This window comes from Acanthopagrus latus, chromosome 21 (genome assembly GCF_904848185.1).
Source record: "Acanthopagrus latus isolate v.2019 chromosome 21, fAcaLat1.1, whole genome shotgun sequence".
Lineage (NCBI taxonomy): Eukaryota > Metazoa > Chordata > Actinopteri > Spariformes > Sparidae > Acanthopagrus > Acanthopagrus latus.
In genome coordinates this window covers 14435706-14459145 of record NC_051059.1, presented here as the reverse complement: position 1 = coordinate 14459145, position 23440 = coordinate 14435706, and the positions used below count along the sequence as shown (strand labels likewise).

The 23440-nt window shown below is 39.3% G+C and overlaps 2 protein-coding genes and 1 long non-coding RNA gene across 12 annotated transcripts in view; 1 reads left to right on the top strand and 2 right to left on the bottom strand.

Moving 5' to 3' along the window:
* Nucleotides 1–540: 540 nt before the first annotated feature.
* lrrcc1 (leucine rich repeat and coiled-coil centrosomal protein 1) lies at nucleotides 541–14401 on the bottom strand. Of its 2 annotated transcripts, XM_037084434.1 has the most exons (19): nucleotides 14019–14401; nucleotides 12624–12829; nucleotides 12402–12467; nucleotides 12143–12310; nucleotides 10607–10773; nucleotides 9310–9525; nucleotides 8598–8785; nucleotides 7645–7816; nucleotides 6195–6343; nucleotides 4888–5092; nucleotides 4487–4626; nucleotides 3891–4092; nucleotides 3118–3303; nucleotides 2667–2841; nucleotides 2090–2253; nucleotides 1688–1896; nucleotides 1451–1588; nucleotides 1051–1186; nucleotides 541–802 (listed from the first exon to the last, which is right to left on the bottom strand). In XM_037084434.1, exons 1-19 carry the CDS (start codon nucleotides 14060–14062, stop codon nucleotides 692–694), a joined length of 3042 nt encoding a protein of 1013 aa, XP_036940329.1. In that variant the 5' UTR covers nucleotides 14063–14401; the 3' UTR covers nucleotides 541–691. The 2 variants fall into 2 exon arrangements, with proteins under 2 accessions (XP_036940329.1, XP_036940330.1); XM_037084435.1 differs by lacking the exons at nucleotides 8598–8785; nucleotides 9310–9525; nucleotides 10607–10773; ... (2 more) ...; nucleotides 12624–12829; nucleotides 14019–14401 and adding an exon at nucleotides 7989–8358.
* A 5-nt stretch (nucleotides 14402–14406) lies between these two features.
* On the top strand, nucleotides 14407–22802 carry LOC119011379. Its single transcript, XR_005072177.1, has 3 exons — nucleotides 14407–14449; nucleotides 22535–22566; nucleotides 22667–22802. It is a non-coding gene; the product is annotated as an uncharacterized LOC119011379 (long non-coding RNA).
* The window catches only part of LOC119011378 (RNA-binding Raly-like protein), a 43102-nt gene continuing 37187 nt past the window's right edge, over nucleotides 17526–23440 (bottom strand). For all 9 annotated transcript variants that reach the window (XM_037084441.1, XM_037084437.1, XM_037084436.1 and 6 more), the window contains 5 exons: nucleotides 22694–22887; nucleotides 21014–21127; nucleotides 20703–20860; nucleotides 19035–19072; nucleotides 17526–18313 (listed from right to left, as the gene is read on the bottom strand). In XM_037084441.1, coding sequence (XP_036940336.1) covers nucleotides 19040–19072; nucleotides 20703–20860; nucleotides 21014–21127; nucleotides 22694–22887 — 499 coding nt within the window. In that variant the 3' untranslated portion in view covers nucleotides 17526–18313; nucleotides 19035–19039. The remainder of the gene's footprint in view (nucleotides 18314–19034; nucleotides 19073–20702; nucleotides 20861–21013; nucleotides 21128–22693; nucleotides 22888–23440) is intronic.

Here is a 23440-nt window from a genome sequence, read left to right as displayed (position 1 = left end):
ATATATAAGTTAAAGGTTGCAGTTCTGATACTTCAATTTTTTTTTTTTAGCTTTGACCTAATAAATCAACATTATGAGACAGAGTCTGAATTACAATCACATACACTTCAAACCAGTGTTTTAAAAAAAGTTAACTTAAAAGTCATGCTTGTTGAAATATTACTATGGCAAGTGGAAGTAGTCCATGCAAATAGTACTTGAGGTATCGTCTTAAAGGCTTAAGTTATTTTCTGGCAAAAGAGGTCCCAAAAGTAAGTAAATTATGCACATTTTTGCATGTATATCCTGTATACTATAAGTTGACCAATTGTCAGTAAAAAAAAAAAAATAATGATCTTTAAAAATTAGCTACTTTGACACTGATGCAACACACAACCTGCCATTTAACCATTACCTAAAAATGATTAAGTAGATAAATTTAAAAAACGTATAATATTTGCCCCCAAAATGTAGATGAGCGGAAGTGTTAAGGAAATAGAAATACTTATGTAAAGTACACCAAATGCAACATTATAATCTGTCAAAATAAAATTACAAAAATATGCATGAGAATTTATTAGAAAAATCATGATAAAATAAATACAATAACTTAACATAAAAACAGAAACAACTTGATTGATATTTAGAAAAACACATCCTCTTGGGGTGAAATGTATATATTGATGTGGCTGAAAAGAAGACATTTCATGTGTTAAAAGTCTTTTAATACACTTGTGAGACGCTTCATTTTCTCTTCAGTGATTCTCTTGTTAGTTTCCATCTCCTCCAGGAGTTGACGCATCTCCTCCTCCACTTCAAATACCTGAAGACACACAGACACAAACAGAGAGAGCCTCAGCTACAGAAAACACTTCAAACTTGTTCATAGAAAGTTCTCACAAGACTTGTTGGGTGAAATGCTAAGAAACAAAATACCAAGAGACTTACTGTTATTCATTTTAGAGTGAGGGCTAGATATGGCTTTTGGTTATATTAGTCACACATGACCAGTCACACAAAACACTTTTCCATCCAAAATTGGATGAAAACTGCTAAGTGTCTTAATTCTACCTTCTGATTGGCTTGTTCAATCTGTTTCTGCTTTTCATTCGCCAGTCGAAGCAGCTCAGCTTGATGTGCAGCCTGGCCAGACTCAAGCTGACGACGAAATGCATCATCCATGCAACGCAACTTCTCTACTGCAGCTCTGCAAGACAGAAAACAATTAAAACAATATCACATTTAAGGTAAATCACTTAGAGGATGTTGTCCCACCAACTGTCCTGGATACAACTAACATGCTGTTTTTTTAGGACAGATGTCCATAGAAAAGAAGCACTGACATGAAGCTAAACTACTATTGTATTGAACACAACATCACTCACACTGATCATGATACTAAAGAAAACTTCATGAGTCAAATGATTAAACTGATGAGACATGTTTGACCTAGTGGGATATTGTGGCCTACTTGTGTGCTTCTGTTGCTTTATCTCTTTCTTCCAGCAGCAAACGCTCCTTGGAATCAAAGTTGTCCTTCATGCGCTTCACCTGGCTCTCCAGCCGAGTGAGCAGGTCAGCCTTCTCCTGCCACTTCTTACTGGAATCACTAGTATAAACAGAATATAACAATGTTGAAGAGACTGATTGGATCAAGTAAACATTTTTCTATTATGTCTGTGTAACCTATGTCGATGTTTATGCTTGCCTGTAAACTCTTTTGACATCCTCGAGTTCGGCCTCCTTGTCCTCCAGCTGCTGTTTGAGCTCCTCCTTGCGTAGGCTCAGATGCTCCAGCCGTTCCCTCAGCTCAGTCTGCCGAGCGGTTTCCTCCTCCTGCTGCTGCTGGAGCCTCTTCTGGCCCTGAACCGCCTCCTCACGCTGCCTCCGGATCTGATCATCGCGCTCCTGCAGGGCCTGAGACAGCAGGAAGGCAGATGAGATGAAGAAACTGTTTCAGTATAAGTTTAAAATCAATATTACGACAGAGGGATAGATAAATATACACAAATGCACATAAACAACAATTCACATACAATTCTCAGAGTTAAAGGCACAAATATGAACGTTAAAATAGTAGCACATTGTGGTATTACAAGCATTTTGCTACCTCTTTGAGTTTGCGGATGGTCTCTGTCTGGTCATCAATGATTTTGGTTTTGATTTTAAGGGCATCATAGTCCCTCTCGTTATGTTTCTTCTGAGTCTCCAGTTCAGCACCCAGCACCTCTATCCTAGCCTCCAGGCGTCCTCGATCCTGAGCCAGAGACACTCCTAGTAAAGAGAAAAGCACTTAATGTTAAACCTTACAATTTTAATGTATATTTTTGTTCATTTGATTCCTTATTCATTTAATTTTTAATTTAATCTTGTCAGTGTTTTGAAAATGTGTTTTTTTGTGCATTTTGAAGCCTTATACAAAGCATTTTTGAAATTCTTGTCTACTATGTCCAGTGTACCTGCACAACCTTGTTACCTCATGTGTAAGAGTGCGTTTCTTTCAAATAACCACTAGATGGCAGACTTTACATGACACAATTTAAATACAACATCAAACTACACAGTACTAAGCCAAGAGTGAGTCAATTTGTAAATGGTATATATGGAGCAACCACCAAACCAAAAGGGGCTAAAGGGAAAACCTGTACAAGTGTCTGTTAATAAACTTTAACGTGGATGTCTCACACCTTGCTGAGCGAGCTCCTGGCCCCAGATCCTCCTTTCTGCCCGGAGGCCATCTATCACCGACTCCTGAGCTGTGAGCTGAGACAACAGTCGAGCCTTGTCTTTCTTGAGCAACTCAAGCTGCAGACTGACACGCCGATCCTGCTCCACCTCTGCTTCCATGGAATGCAGTCGGCTCTGGCAGAGGGACAGACAAACAGCGATAATGATCGATGGCCATCTGTCACAGCTGACAGATGGAAAGACAGCTGGACCCATTCAGAATTCATGATGTCTTAAAGATGTTTCCTACAGACTTGGGCTGAAAGATTTTTGACAAGGCTGAGGCCCTGAATCGGTCTTATTTATAATATCTTATATATTAATGTGATATATTTTATACCTGATCAGACAATTTATTCTTATTTGCTAAGAAAAACTTTAGTCAGACTCTTTTTAACTTCCATGCTGTACCTTGAGATCAGTGACAGCGTCCTTCTTGGCTTTGATGAGTTCAGAGATGCGGCTCTTCTGTTCTTTGACCATGGCTGTGAGCTCCTGCACCAGAGAGCCAGATTTCTTCTCCCTCTGCTGTGACTGGGCAAGGGTCGCCTTGAGCTCCAGCAGCTCTGCAGTCATGTGATCACAAGCCTCCTTCACCTACAGAGGCAGGGAGAGAATGTGGAATGTGAATGAGATGTCTAGGAGTGAAGGACTTTTGGGCCAAGCATTACCTGATTTGACGTGTTTATCAATCAATGTCACATTTCAGGTCTGACAGAGACGGTTCCAGAGCTGGGGATTTAAAGTCAAGCAAACTTTTAAAGGTTTCCATAAGTGAGGGTTCAACTGTATTCCAGACTATTCCAGTGGTCAAAGTTTAGGGACCTTAAAGTAGAAAATTGTGCCACAGTAGTAATCAAGATTGGATTAGATTTTGTGTGGAGGCTGAATGAAATCTGTAACCATAACGAGAAAGTACAGATGGATTCAAATCCAATCCTTTTGTAGCTTTCTTCCTGAGGCAATCACACATACTTGTCCGTGGTGATGATCCTAATTCAATCTCAGCTTTCACCATCAGAAAAGCCCATCTAGATTGGGTTCAATTTTAGTTCAATCATTTCACTTTTTAATCAACACAGTAATCATTTTTTGGACTGTACGGAGGATGTCGAGAACATTTTCGGACACCACAGCAGTGATTACAGGCCATCTGTGTGGCAGGTGTCCATGTTTTAACAGACCTCAGAGAAGCGAGCCGCCTCAATGCTTAGTGCCATGCGGAACTCGTCCTCCAGAGCGGCGTACTGTTTTCTGCCCTCTACCAGCTTCTCCTGCAGCTCCTTCTCCCTGTGAGCGAGTCTCTGCTCCGCGGCTGCAACTTCTTTTGCAACTGCCTCGCGGAAGTCTGCCCCGCCAGGCTGCAACCGCAACTCAAGCTGTTTTCTGTAAAACAATACAAGCAAGGTTTATGCATTGGCCTATTTTAAAAGTGATTGGGGTTTTAGGATGCATTTTGTAATATGTGGATCAGGACATACAATTCCAACTGTTATTTAAAGCTGCTATAAGCATTATTTTCTTATTAAAAGAAGTGATAAACAGCTCCATATTCCAACACTGTAAATAATCCACACAAATATCCACACATATTTAATCACTGTTATAGATTTTTTGGTCAGTAATCCATGTTTATGTGTATAAAAGCTGCTTCAAAACAAAGAAAGGAGTCATGCAAGGGTGGCGATGTAGAGATGAGGGAGGGGATTGCTAAATGCACAATAGACAGAAAGATAGCTAAAACAATATAATACAGGAAGGGGTGTGGGTTCAGGTGTACCTGTACTCTTGTTCCCTGGATGCCAGCAATTCATGCAGCTGCTGCAATTTGTCTTTATACTGACGTACTGAAGCTCTCTGGATGTCCAACTCTCTCTTCAGAGCTGCTGCCCTGTTCTCCAGCTCCTGGTACCGCTTCATCTGAGGAAGGTCAGAAGGACACCATCTTATACCTGCCTGTCACATCCTTTAAGAGCTGAAAAACCCTGTCTGCTGAATCTTTCATCTTTTTCCATTTATTCACTCTGCTGGAGCAAATATGGTATAATAATGATGAAGGATAATTTTTATATTTTGCTCTCCTTTCTATGTTGAGAATCTATAATAACTACCTGACCGGATCTTCACTCTATTCACAAAGTGATACAGTTTTTCTCAGATATACCAAACCAACAACACTACCTCTTCAGCCTGCTGTCGAGCCCTGAGTGCCTCTCCATGTGAGATGCTCTCCCCCAGTCTGTGCAGCGCAGTCTTGTGTTGTTCTTCACTGCTGCGGGCCTGCTCCAGCTGCTGGGTCAGAGACTGACACCTCCCCTCTAGCTCCTCAACTTGAGTTTGCAGCTCAGAGCGCCCCGATCGCTCCTTGAGCAACAACTCTTTTAGTCTGGATGGGGAGAAAGCATAAAAAACCAGCGTGCAGGAGCAGCAGGAGCAGCAAGTGATTTACCCTGAATGTGTATTTTTGGTTTTTTTGGAAACTGGTTGAGGCAACCGCTACCAATTACATGATAACCTTGATTGTCCTCTGTGTTTTATCTGCATCTGTTAAAAAAAACGATAGCCTGGGAAATTGGAGAAATCTGACATTGTATATAATAGTCTAAATCACATCTCAGGGGAAAGGAAATAGAATTATAGATGACATTGGAAAAAAAATATTTTGTATATTAAAGGGCAGTCTGGTGAAAATACAAGCTTGGAGAGCTACACAACCACCTACAGCAGCTCTCCCTTCAAATTTGCAATGACTCATTTCTCTATGATGTGCCTCCTGATGAGCAAGCGAGTCAACAATAGCAGCAGTGTTCAGTGTCATTAGAAAGTGACAGCCAAGACTGATTGATGTAATGCTGCTGACATATGCTTGTCACTGGGCTTCTAATTACACCCATAATGCAGATTTATCTAAGCAGGTTGTGATGTATGCAAGAACAAGTGCACAAAATAGCTACACCTGACTCTATCTATGCTGTGCAGAAGGAAGGAAGCTCACAGCTAAATGGTCTCATGTGTGGAAAGACAGAGACAGGAATATTTAATTATAGATAATGAGAACCTCTGGAATGTAAATTTAAGGCAAATAAGCAGAATGGGTGTGTAGGTTAGTGGCCTTCATACTAAACATCTTTATGATCAGCAGGCATACTTTAAGGTTTTGAGGTAACGCAGCCAAAGTGTGTGCTTTAATTTCATGAGAGGCTACAGGACAATGACAGTGAGGAATTTTAATGGTAGGATGGTTACTCATTGTTCAAGGATGAGACTGGAGGCAGGTCCTGGTCTCAGGAGAGCCAATACAAAAGATGAAGAGGGTAGAAATGGATGAGAATCCATTATGCAGTTGACAACGAAAATCCACAGAGAGAAGTTCAATTATCCCTTTCATCATGATATCTGCTTTAGAGCTATTGCACCGATTCATGTGGAAGTTGGTGTGTACAGCGCAGACATTTGCATCTGTGTGTCCGACCAGGTTTTCCTCTTACCTGTCGGTGGTGTGCAGGGCCATGCTCTGAAGGTCTTTCTCCTCGTTGACCTTTGTCTGCAGGCTCTTCAGATCCTCTGTTAGTTTCCTCACAGCCTGCTCAGCCTTCCAACGCCTCTCTCTTTCTTGGTCACGCTCTTCAACAATGGTCTGAGTGCACATACATAAAAACACAAAAACAAACAGATAAACTATTAAACAACATTGAACATTTCTGTTTCTTTTTTTTAAGTATCAGTAAGTTCCTGTAAAGAATATAGACAAGAATTAAATATCTTATATAGATTTTTTTTTTTGCTTTGCTTCAGAGGCAGCTGTGAGAAGTGATGTCATTCTGGGTCTGATCAATGCAAGTTTGAAAATGAAAAGGCAAGCGGCCTGAGGCTACATTACCTACTAAAAGCACAGCACACCTGCTGCATTGATATTGGATCTTTATTTTCAAACTGTCTATTGTGAGTTGGACAATGTTATGCAAGTGCAATGCCAAATCGGTAGATATTCCAAGCCAGGGTGAAGGTTAGACTAAATATACAAAATGAATTGTGCCTATTATATTAAAAGGAAGGGAAATATGCTATATGCTTAGACTGCTGACTAGGACCAAAATGCTCAGAAAATTGGGCTGTGGAAAACGTAAATAAAAACGGAATGCAATCATTTGCAAAAGAACTGTGTTTGCTAACAATGGTTTGACAAAGCATTGCTGAGCCCATGTAGTAATATCGTTTATACAATCATGTGTTTCGCAAAGAGGTGAACCTCGCCCAATACTTGTTTCAGAACGACTTTTGAGGATTGTCCTTTCATACCCAATTCCCTCTGTACTGCTATGTTACCTGCTAATTTCTCGCAAGGGGGATCAATTAAGGAACATCTTAATCTTTTTAATACTATCACCTGTTACCACTTAACCTGTTTACCTGTGGAATGTTCTGTGAATGTGATTTCTGAACAATCCACAACTTTCCCAGTCCTTTGATGCCCTGTCCCAAAACAAACAAACTGTGCTGCTGGCATCAATTTAAAATAAGCATATAGTTACAAAAAACATGTTGATGAGGAAAAACAATAATTATGTATTTTTTGTACTATGTCCAATTGGATTAGTTAATTACCAGATTCTGTGCTATTTTACACAGCGTCCCAACTTTTTGGAAGCGGGTTCGATTCCCAAAAAGAGCAAAACATTGACTGAGAAATGTTATTTTGTTGTCGTCTTAGTCTTGCAGTTATTACTTTTATTCAGGCTGAATCTTGTATTCTGTCTTTGTGCAAAATAAAAAACAAATACAAACCAAAGTGTGCCTTCACAATGATATAGGCTCAGACACACCGAGAATATCTGCTCTCCTCTTGTGTGGAGACATAATCTTTTTTCATATTACACTCATTTAACAAAAATAGAAACTGCCATTCAGTTAGCGGGTGACCTATCCATGCTGCAGTACCCTGTAGGTTTCCTCCTCAGTGGATTTGGTTTTCACGTCACCGGAGGTCTTGGCAGCTCTCAAAAGAACCCTTCGAGTTGGCCCCATGGCGTCTTTAGCCCCTGTGTTGTCAGCCTTCCTCCTGGGCCCCACAGCAGACTTTGAACTCTTCTGTTTGTGATTCTCCTGATCACTGCACATAAAACAAATCAAAGGCATTGAGCCAGCAGTAAAATTGATTATCAACAGCCATCTAGTTAATGTCAAGCTCTCTAAAGGTCAAAGTGGATGACTTCCTCACTTGTACAGAAAGACTAAGTTTGAACAACTTTGAATTGAATTTGGAGCTAATATTTTAATATCACCTTGTCTCTGATGAGGACAGTGGGGAGCTTACTTCAGTTAAATTACTGAATCCTAAGCACATGTCATCAGTGGCTGATGAAGTAAGATGAGGGGGTAGACCGTGGAGGCACAGTCGTTAATCATGGGAGCGAGATGACAGCTGTAATTTCTAAAAGAGGGGAGGAAAGTTTACCACATCGCTCAGAGAAGTAATAGTACAACCCCATTTCAGCCGAGAGCTAAAAGAGACCTAATAATATTAGGTTGATGCATGGTGAACAAAATAGAAATATCCATCGCTACATGTTGAGTTGATTACTATGGTTGCAGCCTTTGTCAATTACAACATCGCAAACACTTGCGTGTCAGCTAACTTTGGCAAGCATCTGAATGTGATTATCATTCCTCACAGGTGCACTCCCTGATTTTGTTACAGTGTCCAATAGAGCTGAAAATGTCTTCACACTGTTGAGTTACAAAACATTAACAGTGAGTTCAGAGAAATGTTGGGCTTTATGGGGGTGGCAATTACCTGCTGTAACAAAATTAAGGAGTACACATACACATACAAACTAATTATTGCCACTCCAGAGAGTAAACATCTTCATTGTGCAGAGATATGGAGGTACCTGTCTGATCTCCGGCCCCTTGTCTCCTTGGGGTTCGACCTCGATAGGTTACGATGTTTGGGGATCCTGGTGTGCCTTGTGTTTTCTTTCCCGCTGTCACACTCGCTATCAGATGTGCGATCTATGTCCCTCTTGGCTTTCTGTACAGTCACCACAGACTGAGTACCAGATTTGTCACCTGCAGGGGTCTGAGTAAATATTGCAAAAATACTTATAATTTTGATGCAGTAAATGAAATATTTAACAGTCTACATGTTTGAATACAAAGGGTATTTGATAAACATAAATTGGACCAATTAAAAAAAACCTTGTAAATCACGAATTAAAATTCCAAATGTTTTATAGCCTGCTGAAGGATAAAAGTCTGAGGAGAGAGAAACTGCTCTGTATGTCTGCTGTAATGGTGCAGCACTAAAACACAGTTTACTTTCTCTCACAGCCTCTATGGGCCACCAAAATTGATGAAAAAATATGTTTCTTGTATCTGCTTTAAAAAGAATGCTCTAAATGTGAAAATGCAAAAACACTGCTATTTATTTTCTTTTATATGATTTAATGGGGAATATTGGGGAATACAAGCTATGTGTGCTGGATAAATACTATTATTTTCTACTAAAACATACCTTCTCTATGTTATCTCACTTACACTAAACCTCACACAAATATGTCTTAATAAATGAGTAAATGGCTGTCAGCAGTGTTAAATGGGCACCTTCTGGATGAGCTGGGACACCTGGTGCTCCAATTTCCTGATGCGTTCTTCATTCACGGGGTCTGCTGGATCAGCCACAGTGGAACGAACCGGCCGGACACTCTCATGATCTGGTTGTGCGACTGGATCTGTGATTGCTTCGGAGGCTATTCGCTGCCGAAACTGGGTCAGTAACTCATCGATGCGGGGTGTGGTGAGAGGGACCTCGCCTTTAACCTGCAATAGAAACTTTAATTTGTTTCTTTTTCTTTTTTCACTGCGAGCATTCTCTTCCAGCAGGGATCCAACTATGGGTGTGTTACACTACAATGCAGCTGGTTTCACTAATGAGAAAACCAGATGGATATTAGACCATCTGGTGCAATGGATGTGTGAGATGAATTATTTGGAAAGAGATCAGATTCACCAACTCTCACTATCCTGGTATAAATCCACAAATTTACATAATATCCAACAGTTCAGTGGCCAGTGGGAATCTACTCTTTACAACAACTACAGTACTGCAGGGGGACACAGTGGTTCAATAATTAGTGCTGTCACTTCAAAGCAAGATGGTGCTAAGTTATTAAGTCTTTCGAACACATCCAGTAACATAACACTTTCCTTCTTCTGTCAGCACTCTCAGAATTTGAGTGGACAAGCTCTGAAGTAGAAAGTCACACTTTGTCCCTGCATGTGTATATAAATTTCATAAATCCAAACACACAGATATGAAAAAATCCTATCGGGGTATTCTGAATGTCTTGTTTTGTAATAAAGCAGAGAAAAACTGCTCTGGGTAATTTATTATCATTAAATTCTAAGTGATGTTGATTTCTTTTTAGGATGATCAAGTTGATTGTTAAACTGTAAAATATCCTGCCCCCATTACATATCTTTGATTGAAATATTGATATTGACTTTCCTAATATCAGTATTAGCCCCGCCCAAAAAAATCAAGAATTAGTCAGGCTCCGAACTTTACACATATAATAGACGGAGAATGTCTTTGCATTTTTTTGTACTATGCACTCATATCTTACACAATAAACCTGAGGTTATGAGGAAGCCACGTTCAAAATTAAACAATAGTAAATCTTCTCTCTCCAATGCTTCTCATGTCCTGTTTCATCACGCTATATTTAAGTGTTGTAAATGCATGAGACTATTAGCTAACACTTCTATGGTGCCATGTTGGCCAGTGTCTCTTGCAAAAAAAGACAATTTATCTCTACCTGGTTATGTAAATGTAATTATTATAATGAAATATAAGGGTAAAATGAAAAGGCTTATAATGGAAGTGTGGCATTAAAATTACCGCTTCATTGCGACTAGTATCCGAGGACAGAAGGAGGTCCACATAGTCCTCCAGACCGGGGATATCACAGGGACTCACTAGACCTGGATGTGATTGACTTCCTAGACGATTCACGCCATCCAGAACAGAGATCTGTGGCAAGGACTGCATAACAATCTCCCAATAACCTGCAGCAAGATGGATACATATTTACTTTAAACCCTAGCAGGCTACAGCATTGTGACTGCCCATTAACACAAATTTTCAGTTTTGTAGTGTCATTGGCTTACAGCCTGGATAAAACATCAGGTGAGAATAAAAAAAAAGAAATCTATATCTACGAGAATAACCTCTCCGGTACGTGCTATCCCCATATCCACTATTGGTGTGGCTCACTTAATGAGATCAGAGCACAGTTATCAGTGTATCCACGCATATTGACAGCAGGGGTTTCTAAGAATGCTTCAAGTATGCCCTCATTGATTTAAACACATACTTTTGACAGCTACTGCTGTAAATCAATCATGAACAGGAAGACAGGGATAATGGGTGCACAGCTGAACTTACAGGGAAAACAGGGGAAAGAGTTTTACATTAATCTAACTGCTGCCAATCCAATTATTAAAAGACCTGAACTTACATGCACAGGAGGATAAACAGACCACAGTCATATTTTTAAGTGGCTCCCAATGTAGCTAGCTCAGATTTTCATTGTGCATACATTACAGACACGACAGGAGGAAGAAAACAAGTTAGTTAGTCAGTTATCCTCTGGATTTGCGAGCGAATCATCGAAAACAACACAAAGAAAAGAAAGACACCAGCTGTTTATAGCCCATAATCATAATGCCCATTACTACAATTTTTTTCGATGTCCAACATGTAAAATCCTGCTATACACTCAGTTATCTGCTTTTTTTGGTACACTTAATGCTAACACAGTTTCTAATTCTATTTTTCGTATTGCTTTGTGGTGCGGTTGATTTGCACTACATTATACTGAGAGGTGTTTCTAATATGCAGTCTACTCTCATTTATATGCAGTAAATGTGGTGGACAGAAAAGCGAAATACGAAGCCTCCAAAAGGGTCGTAAAGTTGAATAAACACGTACACTGAACATTATTAGTTTCATAAATGCAAGGGTCTTTGCAGGGCTGTTGTATGACATTATTAAAACACTTTTATCCACAGTATATTCAGAACTAAATGTGTTTAAAAAAAATGTGGAAATGCAAAGTGTACAAATGTGTTCAGTGCTACAAGTAAATAAAGCCTTTTTATTATTGAAATGATTTCAGCTTAATGTATCCAATAAACTGCCAAATGTGTGTAGATGTAAACACATTTTCATTAAGAATCATCCAAACCTTTGTGAAAAAGATAAGTCCTGGAAATAGCTTAGAACAACCTGACATTTTAGAGTCTCTGCACCAAAAATATGACTTAATGTTGATTTTGCTGATTTGTAACATTTACTGATGCAGTATTGTATTTATTGGTAATATATCTGTCCAACCACCAGTCACAACTGTACTCCAAATGTATAATTCCGTACCTGTTGATTTACACACAGGGTTGTCTCTGCCATCCTGACTCAAAATGACCTCTTTCAATGATTGCAATCCAAGCAGGCACTGCAGGAGGTGATCGATGCTCTCCAGGTGGTTGCCTTGGAGACTGACGTGCTTCAGCTTGTATTCCAGACCATGAAGGTACAACAAGCCTAATTGACAACATTGACATGACGGTCAACTGTTAGTGTTTCCATTTAAGTGTACAAAAATATAACTCTGTTCAGTCTATATTAAACTCACCAGTGAGGTTGTTTATCTGATTGTAGGACACGTTTAATCTTTTTAGTTGCACAAGGCCATTCAGTCCTGAGGTAAAGGGAGGGGACAATAACAACTGAGTGACTTTGCAGCCCATAAAGCAGTGACCGTAAACACAAGACTGTAATGAAGAATTATCACCTGACGAACACCCACAAAGTTGAAACATTTATTGTCCAAGTAAAATGGAGACAAAAAACTCACCTTCAACCTTAGTGATTAAGTTACATGATAAATTTAAAGTCCTCAGGGAAGTGAGGGAACTTAGACCCTCAATCTTAGAAATGCAATTGGACGAAAGGTCTAAGTGCCGCAGGTGCCAAGCTGAGGTCAGGCCCTCGATCCTTGGGATGTGATTGCAGTGAAGATTGAGGGATGTTACAGTGGGACTCAGGTGGACATCTAGCAAACTAGACAGAGAGCGACAAATTGAGACAACAAATTCACCATCAAAGAAAAATCTTGATCATTTTGTGTTGAGGCTCAATTGTGCTACTGGAATCAAAATCTATATAACAATTTGGGGGATTTTTTTTTCTATTAATCAATTTATTGTTTATCCTACAGAAAGTCCCAGAATTTGGGAAACTTTCCATCAGAGGTTTTGAGAGCTGAGGTTGACATCTTCAAGTTCAAATGTCCTGATTTGTCTGATCAACAGTCCAAAACCCAAGACATTTAGTTCACATGAATATAAACCTCAGAGAGGGAACACAAGAAACTAGTGAATATTTGGCATTTTTTTCTTGATTCAATATCTGAAATCATTAATTAATCATTAGTTTAATGAAAATGTTAATGATAACCTGTCTGCCGATTCACTAATCGACAAATTGTTACAGTTCCAAAACCTGGCATGTAGCATGTATTTTTAGAAAAGATGAAACTATAAGATCGGCAACAACTAGATGAGTGGCGGTTTCAATAATCATTAAAAAATTAAGCAAAATGCAAATGCATGCACTTCCTGGTTCCAACTTCTCAGTTGTGGAGGTTTGCTATTTTTCTTTGAGTCGTATTATGAACGGAATATTTGGGGTTTTTGAATGTTAGTCAGTCAAACAAACGATGTAACTAGTACATATACTTGACTAAGCTTGACTAGTCCTGAGGTACTTCTATTTGACTAGAATACTTCACTTTTATACACATTTAAAATTATTCTATACCATACCACCATCTTTCAACAAAAACATGTGATGATCATCTAAACTCTGAACTTCCCAACACAAACAGTGCATATTGCTGTAGCTTGCCCTTGACCAGGTACAACATAGCTACTTACACATTAATAGTTCGTAATAATATTCTAATAACATAGCTAACCTGACAGAACGTAAACTATAATCACTGCCAGGAGTCATTTTGCTACATAAAATTAATGGGTTTACTTTTGTGGGTCTAAGTACATTTTGCTGATGATATTTCTGTACTTTCACATAGCTGTTATTAGCTAACATGTTAAAGGTTTTAGTTTTACTTATCATTAAGTACTTGTCATCGTGTACTTGTAATTAATTCAATGTTTAATACAAATCGGGGTACATGTTTTTGGTGGCTAAACAACTGAACTACAGCTTAAAATATAAGTACAATTACCTTGTAACTTTCTTGTCGATGAGACTCAGCTCCTTCTCCCCCATTACGACGACAAGCAGGTCTCGTTACTTGACCGTCTGAATGCTTCTAAAACAAACACAGCCACCACCGCTGTCACATCACGATAACTTAAATGTGCAGAGAACTTGCTCGGAATTAGCCACCTAGCATCCTCGCTAAAGTTTACTAGCGAACGAGGCGAAATCTTCCGTAACCGTTTAACATGTACAGTCTAACACCTAACAAGTGGAGTATGTTTTTTTTCCGACGGCCAAAGCACTGTTACCGAGCTAGCTAAAACATTTGTTTTTGTTTTCGGCATCTCCTCTTTGGAATTGAACGAGCCGCTTCTGGTATCGTACTTCCGGTTGGTACGACGTCGTTAACGGCAACATCCGGGAAACATCACCTCCTACATCCGGTCTGTCCAGGTAAACTATTTAAGTTATGAAATATTGCTATTATATACTCGACAGTGTACTAGAAATACTCTGACTAATTTGTACACGAACTGAAAGTTTATTGGGAAGTCTTTCTAGCTAGTTTTTACAAACTTAATTCCCAGCATGAAGTTTAAACGCTTACTATTTAACAGCCACACTTCAAGCTAGCTCCTGTTCCTCACCTTAGGCACAGTATATCTCCACCCACATAGGCCACATAGGCATATTATTTATTAGAGATACTTTATTAACACCCTCGACTTCTTCTTGACATCTTCAGTTGTTTAGGAGAATTATACAATGTGATTTTGTTGTTCTGTTCTTGCAACATGTATTGCCTGTTTTGCCATGTCTGTCCATCCTGGGAGAGGGATCCCTCCTCTGTAGCTCTTCCTGAGGTTTCTTCCAAACTTTCTTTAGATTCTCTCTGCCTTGTAAATGCCTGCCTCTTTCTAACTCAACAGCTCCAGATGGAATCTCAGTTTTTCTCTTAGTAACATACTGTAAAGTTGGGTGTTGGCTTAAAATAACAGCAGCTGACAAAACAATGCCAGCTTAATGTCCATTTAGTGGTTGTTCTATAATTTACTATAATCCCTATATTTTTTTTTTTCAGCTTTCAGTTTTCACGGTCAAAAGTGAATCTTTAAGCTCATAATGAACCAAAAGCATAATGTCTACTCAACTGTATGAATTTCAAGTTTTACAGAATCGTAAAAAAAAAAAAAAAAAGCTGTCATGTGTTTTCCTCACCAGGCCCATGGTGTTAATCACACTCATTAGTGCTGTGTATGTATGTGTGTGCATTTATCACTCACTGTTTGACTAAAATTATTTCCTTTTTGCTGTCTACTTTTCTTGAAGCCAAAAGTGCAATTACATAGCTTCTTAGCCTCCAGTGTTTCACAACTTCACACATATTAAGTACCAGCTGCTTCCTTCCCAGGAATGTCTCAGCCAAAAAAATGTGGTGATTACAAGTTCCCAGATAAAGAACAAAAGAAATATACTAACAAACATGCTGTATAACAAATACAACATTTACTGCTTGTCAGAACATAAAATATTTGTATATAACAGAAAATGAGGCACTTATTTCAAAGAAATCATGACATTTTTGGCTTTAAATTAAAGACTCTGTTATAATCTGCTAAATGAAATAACGATCCATTTCCAAAAATAAACCTAATGGGAAATTAATGTTGGCATTTGGCCCCTGCTACACATTGACACAAACCACTGGAGAAGATTGCTCGTAAAATCACATGTCACTAATATTTTTAAACTCTTGAAAGTGTCTTACACATGAGCAACCAGTGTTGTCAAACTGATCCAGTAAAGGGCCATGTGGCCACTGAAATAGACCAACAGTATCCAGTAAATAGTCTGAATAATAATTTTAAAGCCTTTGCCATTTTGGAATTACTAATAGAGCAGTGTATTACATCTAAATGGCTCATTTTATGCTTGTTTTCCCTGAAAAATAACTCTTAAAAATTCCTACATTAGCTCCACCTTTGACTTAGGCCTGTGAAACAATGGCTGCTGTGAGTCGCGCATCCCCGCTCAACTATGGCTAATCACAGATGTATTATAAAGATCCTGACCCCTATTATACCCCTAATTCCTCCAGCAGCTACAGGCTGGTGATTGATTCAGTTCATCACACACTGAACATTGTCCATATTAGAGAAGATGCATGACTGATCACTGTACTCACTGGCTGCTGGCCAGCAATGATAGAACCAATTATACCTGCAACCCCGCCAATGGCCCTCCTTAACCTGTGAAAATGATGATCTGGTGCTAATGAAGTGAGTGAATATGAAATGCCATCTGCCTCACCACCACTTATCTCTCACAGGCTGTAGTTTTCAAGGGCACCATGCAAAAAATGTGATGAATATTCTCAGAGCCAATTCGAGAACAGCACTAATGTATAGGAATGCTATAATTATACGTGAGTGGAGATTTCTTATATTTAGCATCACACTGTGCCTTCTTCTTCACCTTGCAGCTCCCATTTATTTTGGAAAGTAGTTAGAGGGTGGAGGGAGACTTTTAGTTTGAATCAGGAAGCTCATTTGCAGTGCCATTTCTAATGTTATACAAAGTTAATAAGTGATATATAAAGTCCACAGCCATGTGAGGCACTGTGATGTTGAACTGAGGCGTAGCATCAATTCTAAAAATGATGATGTTAAGAATGTATTTATGTGTAGCTTTTAGCTTTTGGTTAACTTAAAGTATCAAAGCTTAAAGTACTCATTACTGAAAAATGTTGTATTAACGTACGTACAATATATAATTAAATTATTATTTGTCTTGTAATAATTAGGGCTACAGCAGGATGAGATTTTCATGGAACGATCATCGTCTTAGAAAATATCAAGAAATCACAGTCTTCAATATTACACAGCTAAAATTAGGTATAGACTAATTATTGGCCTTTTTTCTACAACACTAATTAGCAAGGCTGATGATTAAGCATTTTTTTACTGCTGGTTGTGACAAATGATGATTTCATTAGGGATGATTTGCTGATTATTTTCCAGGTTATTCGATAATTGTTTGGATTGTCGGTCTTAACAGTAGATATATAGTGCAGCTATATAGCCCAAAGTGACAGCTTCATACTGCTTGTTTGAAAATATCAAGTATCAAGTCGGCTACAGTATTTCTTCTGAAATGTACCGGAGTGCAAATACAGTAAAGTGAGATGAGAATATAAAACTGTAACTTTGATCTTAAGTACACTTCAGTTTCACCACTGAATTGTATAGTTTTTGAAAGCTGGACCCACAATCATGGTGGAAAATCACCAGAGTTGACAGGATCCAACCTCTGAGGATCATGAATGTCCGAGAAAAAAAAAAAATAACAATCCATCCAAGAGAGGAAGAGAGGGGTTTAGGGGGTTGGAGGAAAAATTTCAGCCAGGAAAACAGTTGGAAGTTGTTTTGCAAGTCTGAAGTGAAAAAAAAGGTTTCTGCTCAGAGCTGAGAACCCAGAGTGCACCTTTTCAATTGTTTGTGAAAATGAAAGGCACAACACTCAGGCAGACTTTTTTTTGTTGTTGTTGTTTGTTTTGGGGAGGAACGGGTTTATTTCAAAAACGGATATCATCCATAGCTGTACAACAGATGCAATGAATACAAATGATCCATAATAGCCACATTTTCAACATGCTGATAGTAAAAAATAGTTATCTTATGTTTCCCATAAAATGAATGTAAACAGAATTCAAACTGCATCTTATCAAGTGTGATAAATGAAAAAAACATGGTATGCATACAATACTGTGTGGAGGGGCTGTGAATAAATTACATACCGTACATTTCAGCCAAATGTACGAACAAAGCAAATCACATAAATTAAAACGTGTTCCTCTTACATTCATATGTAGCTCTCTGCCAGTGTCGTGGCTCATCACATAAACAGAACAAACATACACTTTGCAGTACAACGAAAGAAGGGCATTTAATGGTTCATCTGTTTTTTTCGTTTGTTTTTTTTATGCACAATACAGACCATAATATATTAAGCACATGAGATACTGTCCTTATTATCCAGAGAGGCAATTAGTTTGAAGGGAAACTACTGATTGCTCTCTGCAGTTGATCTTGCAGTTCTCTGGAGAATTTCATAACCAGCAAGTACACATCAGAAGTGTCGTGTTCTAATGAGGCAAACAAGCTACAAACATGTTTGAAAAAACTCTTCCTCTGCTGTCAGTCACTCTCATTTTTGCTTCCCCTTTAATTTTCAAATACACCTTCTTGAGGAGAAAGGTTGTGCTGGTATCTGTTCTCTCAACTTCTGGTACTGTAGGACCTCTCTTTTCCCCCCAACCTAACAAAAAAGAGGAGAGAAACAGACAGACTGTGGTGAAAATTCATTATTACCGGTTTCACAGTAAACCTATGTAGAAACGCCAGCTATTTTTAGGAGCTTTATCTGCAAGATCGTCCTGTGAGATTGGTGGAAAAACAGAGGACGCGTGGAGGCTGTGACTAACATTGCTGATATTACCTGAACCGCTGTGATATCCACCTGAGGACAGACAGTTCATTAGGCCATTGCCTTAACGATCGATCATGTTCAGAGCGGCTGAAAGAGATTTCCGTTATCGGGCACTTGAGGACAGCAGGGAGGAAATGTCAGCCAACAGGCAAATTAAATCTTGCAGCTATTTGTTCATACAAAGAAAATCAGGGGATTTAAATGTTGTTTGATGGAAAGTGCGGATGAGACGGAGTCCTAATCTCTGCGGCGGTTCAGACAGTCATCAGTGATAACTGCAGAGAAGCTGCCTTTTCTTACGCACCCAGACGGAGAGAATGACAGGCCATTTATAAGAACAGTGTTTCTCGCTCAGCTTAAAAGTGGGAAAATAAGCCTCAGATCCTTTGCGTCGCTGCTGGTGCAAACTTCAAGTTGTTGGGCATATATTGTTCAGACACATGAATTTCGATTCACAAAATAAAATGCCAAACAGTCGAGAATACAACGGCTGGTTTGTATTCATATGACTAAAGAATTATGCTCTTTGAAGCTTGGATGAAATACTGACCTTGCTCAGTTGTCAATGTCCGATATGTGGTTCTCTATCTGCAATTAAAAGAAACAGTAATTAATCACAGCGATGACATCAATGAGATAACTACCTTTTCAACTCTGCACCAATGGCAACATGTCAGAATATAAACTTTTTTTTTTTTAATACCATTAAAAACATAAATGTCTGTTCTGCTTCAATGCATTTCCATCCATCCATCCATCCATCCATCATCTGTACACATTATATGTACGCCGCTTAATCCTCTGCAGGGTCACGGGGTTCAATGCATTTATTGATTTGTATGTTTTTACATCAATAAATGAAATAGGAGGATAGAAAAAGTAATTTGCAGATGCACACAAAGAGAAAACATCAACGCGTACTTTATTCAGCTCATACAAAGATGGTTGGGTAACTTTTTTTTCCAAATATAAAGAATAAAGCGACTGCATTATATTTGAACTCTCTGTTTGGGATCTTTAGTCTCATACATCAGTTGTTCCCATGGCCAGGCATCTTGAAAGGCTATTCAGCCGTTGATACAGTTGGTGACTCAGATTTTTTTTCTCCATTGAGGAAAAATATTGTATTTTGCCTGTAGGAGACAGGAGAGAGTTTCATATCACCAGAAAATAAGACCCAATATTTAAAGATGTAGGTGGAGACATACTGTTGAAGAAACAATAACAGATACGTTCTGACACGACTGTCCCGTCCTCCCAGCCACAGTTTACATGTTGGTCTGGGTTATTTTCATTAAATGAGAGTAAGACAATGAGGGAATTTAGTCAGTTTAAGTCTTACCCAACTAGTTTTCAATTGTTTAGCTCACACACTCGGTCAATCTAATTAACACTTAGTCAGCCGGAGAGTGTCCAACTCCTATAAAATGTGAAGAGATGTGCTGGTTATTGAACCAAAATACTCGTTTGTTGAAGTTCTGTGCCCACAGCTTCCAGGATGAGAGAGTGAGCTTACAGCTGAGAGTCTTATGAAAGTTGAAAAGTATTGAGAAACAAACCTTTGGTTTTGGCCTTTTCATGGGATTTGCTAGTATCACCAGCCTAAAACTTGATGGCAAACTGGTTTACTTAACACCAATGTACAGAACAGTTCCCCAGTTTCCTTTAACAGCTGAGATTATGACATAAATTTGGTCAAATGAACACGTACAGTAGATTTAGATCTAATGCAAACAGACACACCAGAGTGACTGCACACACGCCCTCCACACTCAGCCTGTTTCCACTCCCAGCATGTCAAATACAGCAGCCTGGTCAGTCGCCAGATGCTTTTTTGACACTGTAGTTAGCCCCATAGCGTCATTTCTACAAGTTCCCCACTGAAATTTCCGGGTTCGGTTGTAGTCAGGGTGGGTCACATATAGGACTTTCCATCAATGGCCCAGACCAACTCCTGCGAAAAAAAAGTCTTATGCGGCTAAAAGCTTCACTAAGTTTACCAGCTAGTCACCAACTGTCAGCCTTTTGCTGCTGAACAGGTAGTGTACAGCTGTTTTGATGCTTTTCTTGCTGAAAACAGCTGCTTGGGTTCAGACAGTCATCAGTGGACTCAGTGGAAAGTCTAACCAGACATTGCACGTCATTTCTGTGCCTGTCTTGACCGTGGAGCACCACTCACTCCTCACTGAGACTGTGAGTGGCTGCTTGTCCTGCTCACCATATCGCTGGTGCCTTCGTCTTCAAAATCGTCTTCTCCGCCGTCTGTCATCTCCCCCGCCTCCACCTCGGCTGTCCCCTCCACATCTTCTCCACCGGAGTGGTCTGCTGCGTCACCATGGATACACTCACACATCTCCTCCTGTTTCCTCTGCATCTCTGACAAAAGAGACACTCACAGTTAACACCGGCATAATAGGTTATTGAACTGATGTCTTATTTCAATGTTATCACTTTGCCCTGTGTGTCTCTCTCATTTCAATACCGCGCAAGCACTCTTGCATTTCTTTCCTCCCCTCTGACAAATCTTACCTGTGTCGGAGCGATGTTGCCTCTCAATCTTCTCCAGCCTTCCCAGCAGGGAGTCGATCTTGGTCTTGATCTGTGACAGCTCCTTTTTGATTGTTTGGAGCTGGTCTGTCTTCACTGTGAGCAAAAATGATTGAAGTTAAAAGGCATTAGTTAATGCAATGTATGACAAGAAGACTGACACAGTTACAACAGCCACTGCACTTAAAAGGAACAGTTGATGGAAGCCAAAGTTTAGACTGTTCCACTGTACTGTGTCATGGAGAGATTACCGATCAGTAAGTGAGAGTACAAGCAGTGCAACGTTTACTGTTGATCAATGAAAAGAAAATCCCATTTTTAAACAACTCAACTGTCATTTTTGTAGTTTTGTACACAGTTACCATCAGTATGATAACGCTGTACTCACCAACTTAAAGGAACAGTTTTTTATTAAATACACTCGCTGATGCTGATGGCAGATTTTGGGACCTAAAGACCAGAGCCAGCAGTTTCCCCGTTTCCAGTCTTCGTGCTAAGCTAAGCTAAGCTAAGCTAACAGGCTTCTGTCTGTAGCTTTACACTGAACACACAAACTTGTGAAGATATCAATATTATCATATAGCTCTCTGAACACATATCTCTCTTAGAAATTAAACCTATACTGATTATCTTTAAGGCCACTTTTGGGAAGAACAAGAAGCAAATGTGTTCTCAAGTGGTTTCTTATTTACGCATCCAGCAGATACGGAGCAACAGCAGCATTCAATTTGAGTTGTGTTGTGTCCACCTGAGATTCCAATAATTAAGTCCAATAATTTAAGTCTTTTAGCCCGGTCTCCACCAACTCCTGCGAAAATTATCTAAGTCTTTTGCGGCTAAAAGCTTCACTAAGTTTACCAGCTAATCACCAACTCTGTCTGTCGATGCTACAATGCTACAGTATAAGAACAATGAGAGTGAGTCAAGACAATAACGATGTTCATAAACCAACACCTTTTACATTACACTTAGTCAGTCAAACCACTGTCCATACAGAAAAAAATGACTAGTGCAACTGTTAAATATTGGAACATTAAAAAGGAGTCAGATAGGTGAAGAAATGCAAGAAATAACATTAGAGTGTTTCAATAATAAATGACCAGGTTAGTCAAAATTGATTTGGAAGGTAAAACAAAAATACAAATTAAAGTGATTGACCAAATCTTCTGTGCAACAGGGAATTATAACCATTTATAACTTATAACCACCTATAACCACTATCTAGAGGTAAGTCTGCGACTGAGTTACCGGAAATTTTAATAATCTGACTTAAATGTTAGCTTGTTTGCAAATTTAGTAGAAACAATTCACTGAATGGATTAGCAGAAATTTAACCAGCAACAAAAAGTCTGTAAAAAAAATAATAACAGGAGAAATGCCAGTCATCCATGACTGAACAGTACATGTTTGGGGGGCTTCAACTCATTGGTTAATTTAGAAATTAATTGGCAGATTCATTATCACGTCCTTTAACGACTCATGTATTTTGCATTGTTATTGTAGCAATGTTTCCAGTGATCCCAGCATTCACATTGGTGAGTTCAATGTTATTGCAACTAATAACTACAAAAATAAGACCCAAAATGTAATACTGTGGAATTGTCCTTTAAATAGAGCAGGACACTTGACTTTCAGGAATGAAACAGGACAAAGAGAACGTACGTTTAGGAGCTGTGATGGAAGAGCCGACATTGAGTGCTCGGGAGGAGGAAGAGGAGGAGGAAGAGGAGGAAGAACAGGCCCTGACTGGAAAGGAAGATTTGGCTCTGCGTGTGGACGGGACAACTAGCCGCGAACGCTTGATGGGAATCACAGCCCGGGTCGGAGGCACGACACGGCCGTGGTACTCAAAGAGTCTGAAGACACATGGAGAATAAAGTTGCAGCAGTCTAACAACAACAACAACAGACATGTTACAAAAAGGAAGACACATTTTTAAAAAGAAGGGAGAGGTATTTCTGGTTTTATTATGGGCACTGAACAGTAAAGTGTCAACAAATTGGTGTTTTTCTTCCCCAGGAGTCGCTCCTGCTGCCCCACGATGTTATTATCCGAGCAACAAGAAGTGCTTACAAAGCACCTAATAGACATGCTGCAAAAGATGTTTGAACGATAGTGGTACATATTGAACAATGCCACTGCCATTCAATCAAATCCGTTCCCCCGTTGCTTACGACACACCAAATAGGCAAAATAGCAATAATGACTCAAAGCTGAAGGATTCAACTCTCAGGGCTATTGCAAAGTAGAAGAAGTAAACAAACCAATGAAAATGTCAGAACGAAGATACATTCTCTGCCTTGCCAGTGCAAATGACCAGCCCGGGGACTATCTGACATTCAGTAGTCGTCTATGCAGATAAAAGCATCATTAGTAAGCCCAACGGAGAGGAATAAAAACCTCCCCAAT

What these genes read in the sequence shown, in the direction of transcription:
- lrrcc1 (XM_037084434.1), bottom strand. Translation starts at nt 14,062, where the DNA reads ATGGGGGAGAAGGAGCTGAGTCTCATCGACAAGAAAGTTACAAG. An exon ending in TCAGATAAACAACCTCACTG is followed by an intron (nt 12,311 to 12,401) that starts GTGAGTTTAATA and finishes GTTGTCAATTAG; the next exon opens with GCTTGTTGTACCTTCATGGT. An exon ending in ACGCTGTCACTGATCTCAAG is followed by an intron (nt 2,842 to 3,117) that starts GTACAGCATGGA and finishes TCCCTCTGCCAG; the next exon opens with AGCCGACTGCATTCCATGGA.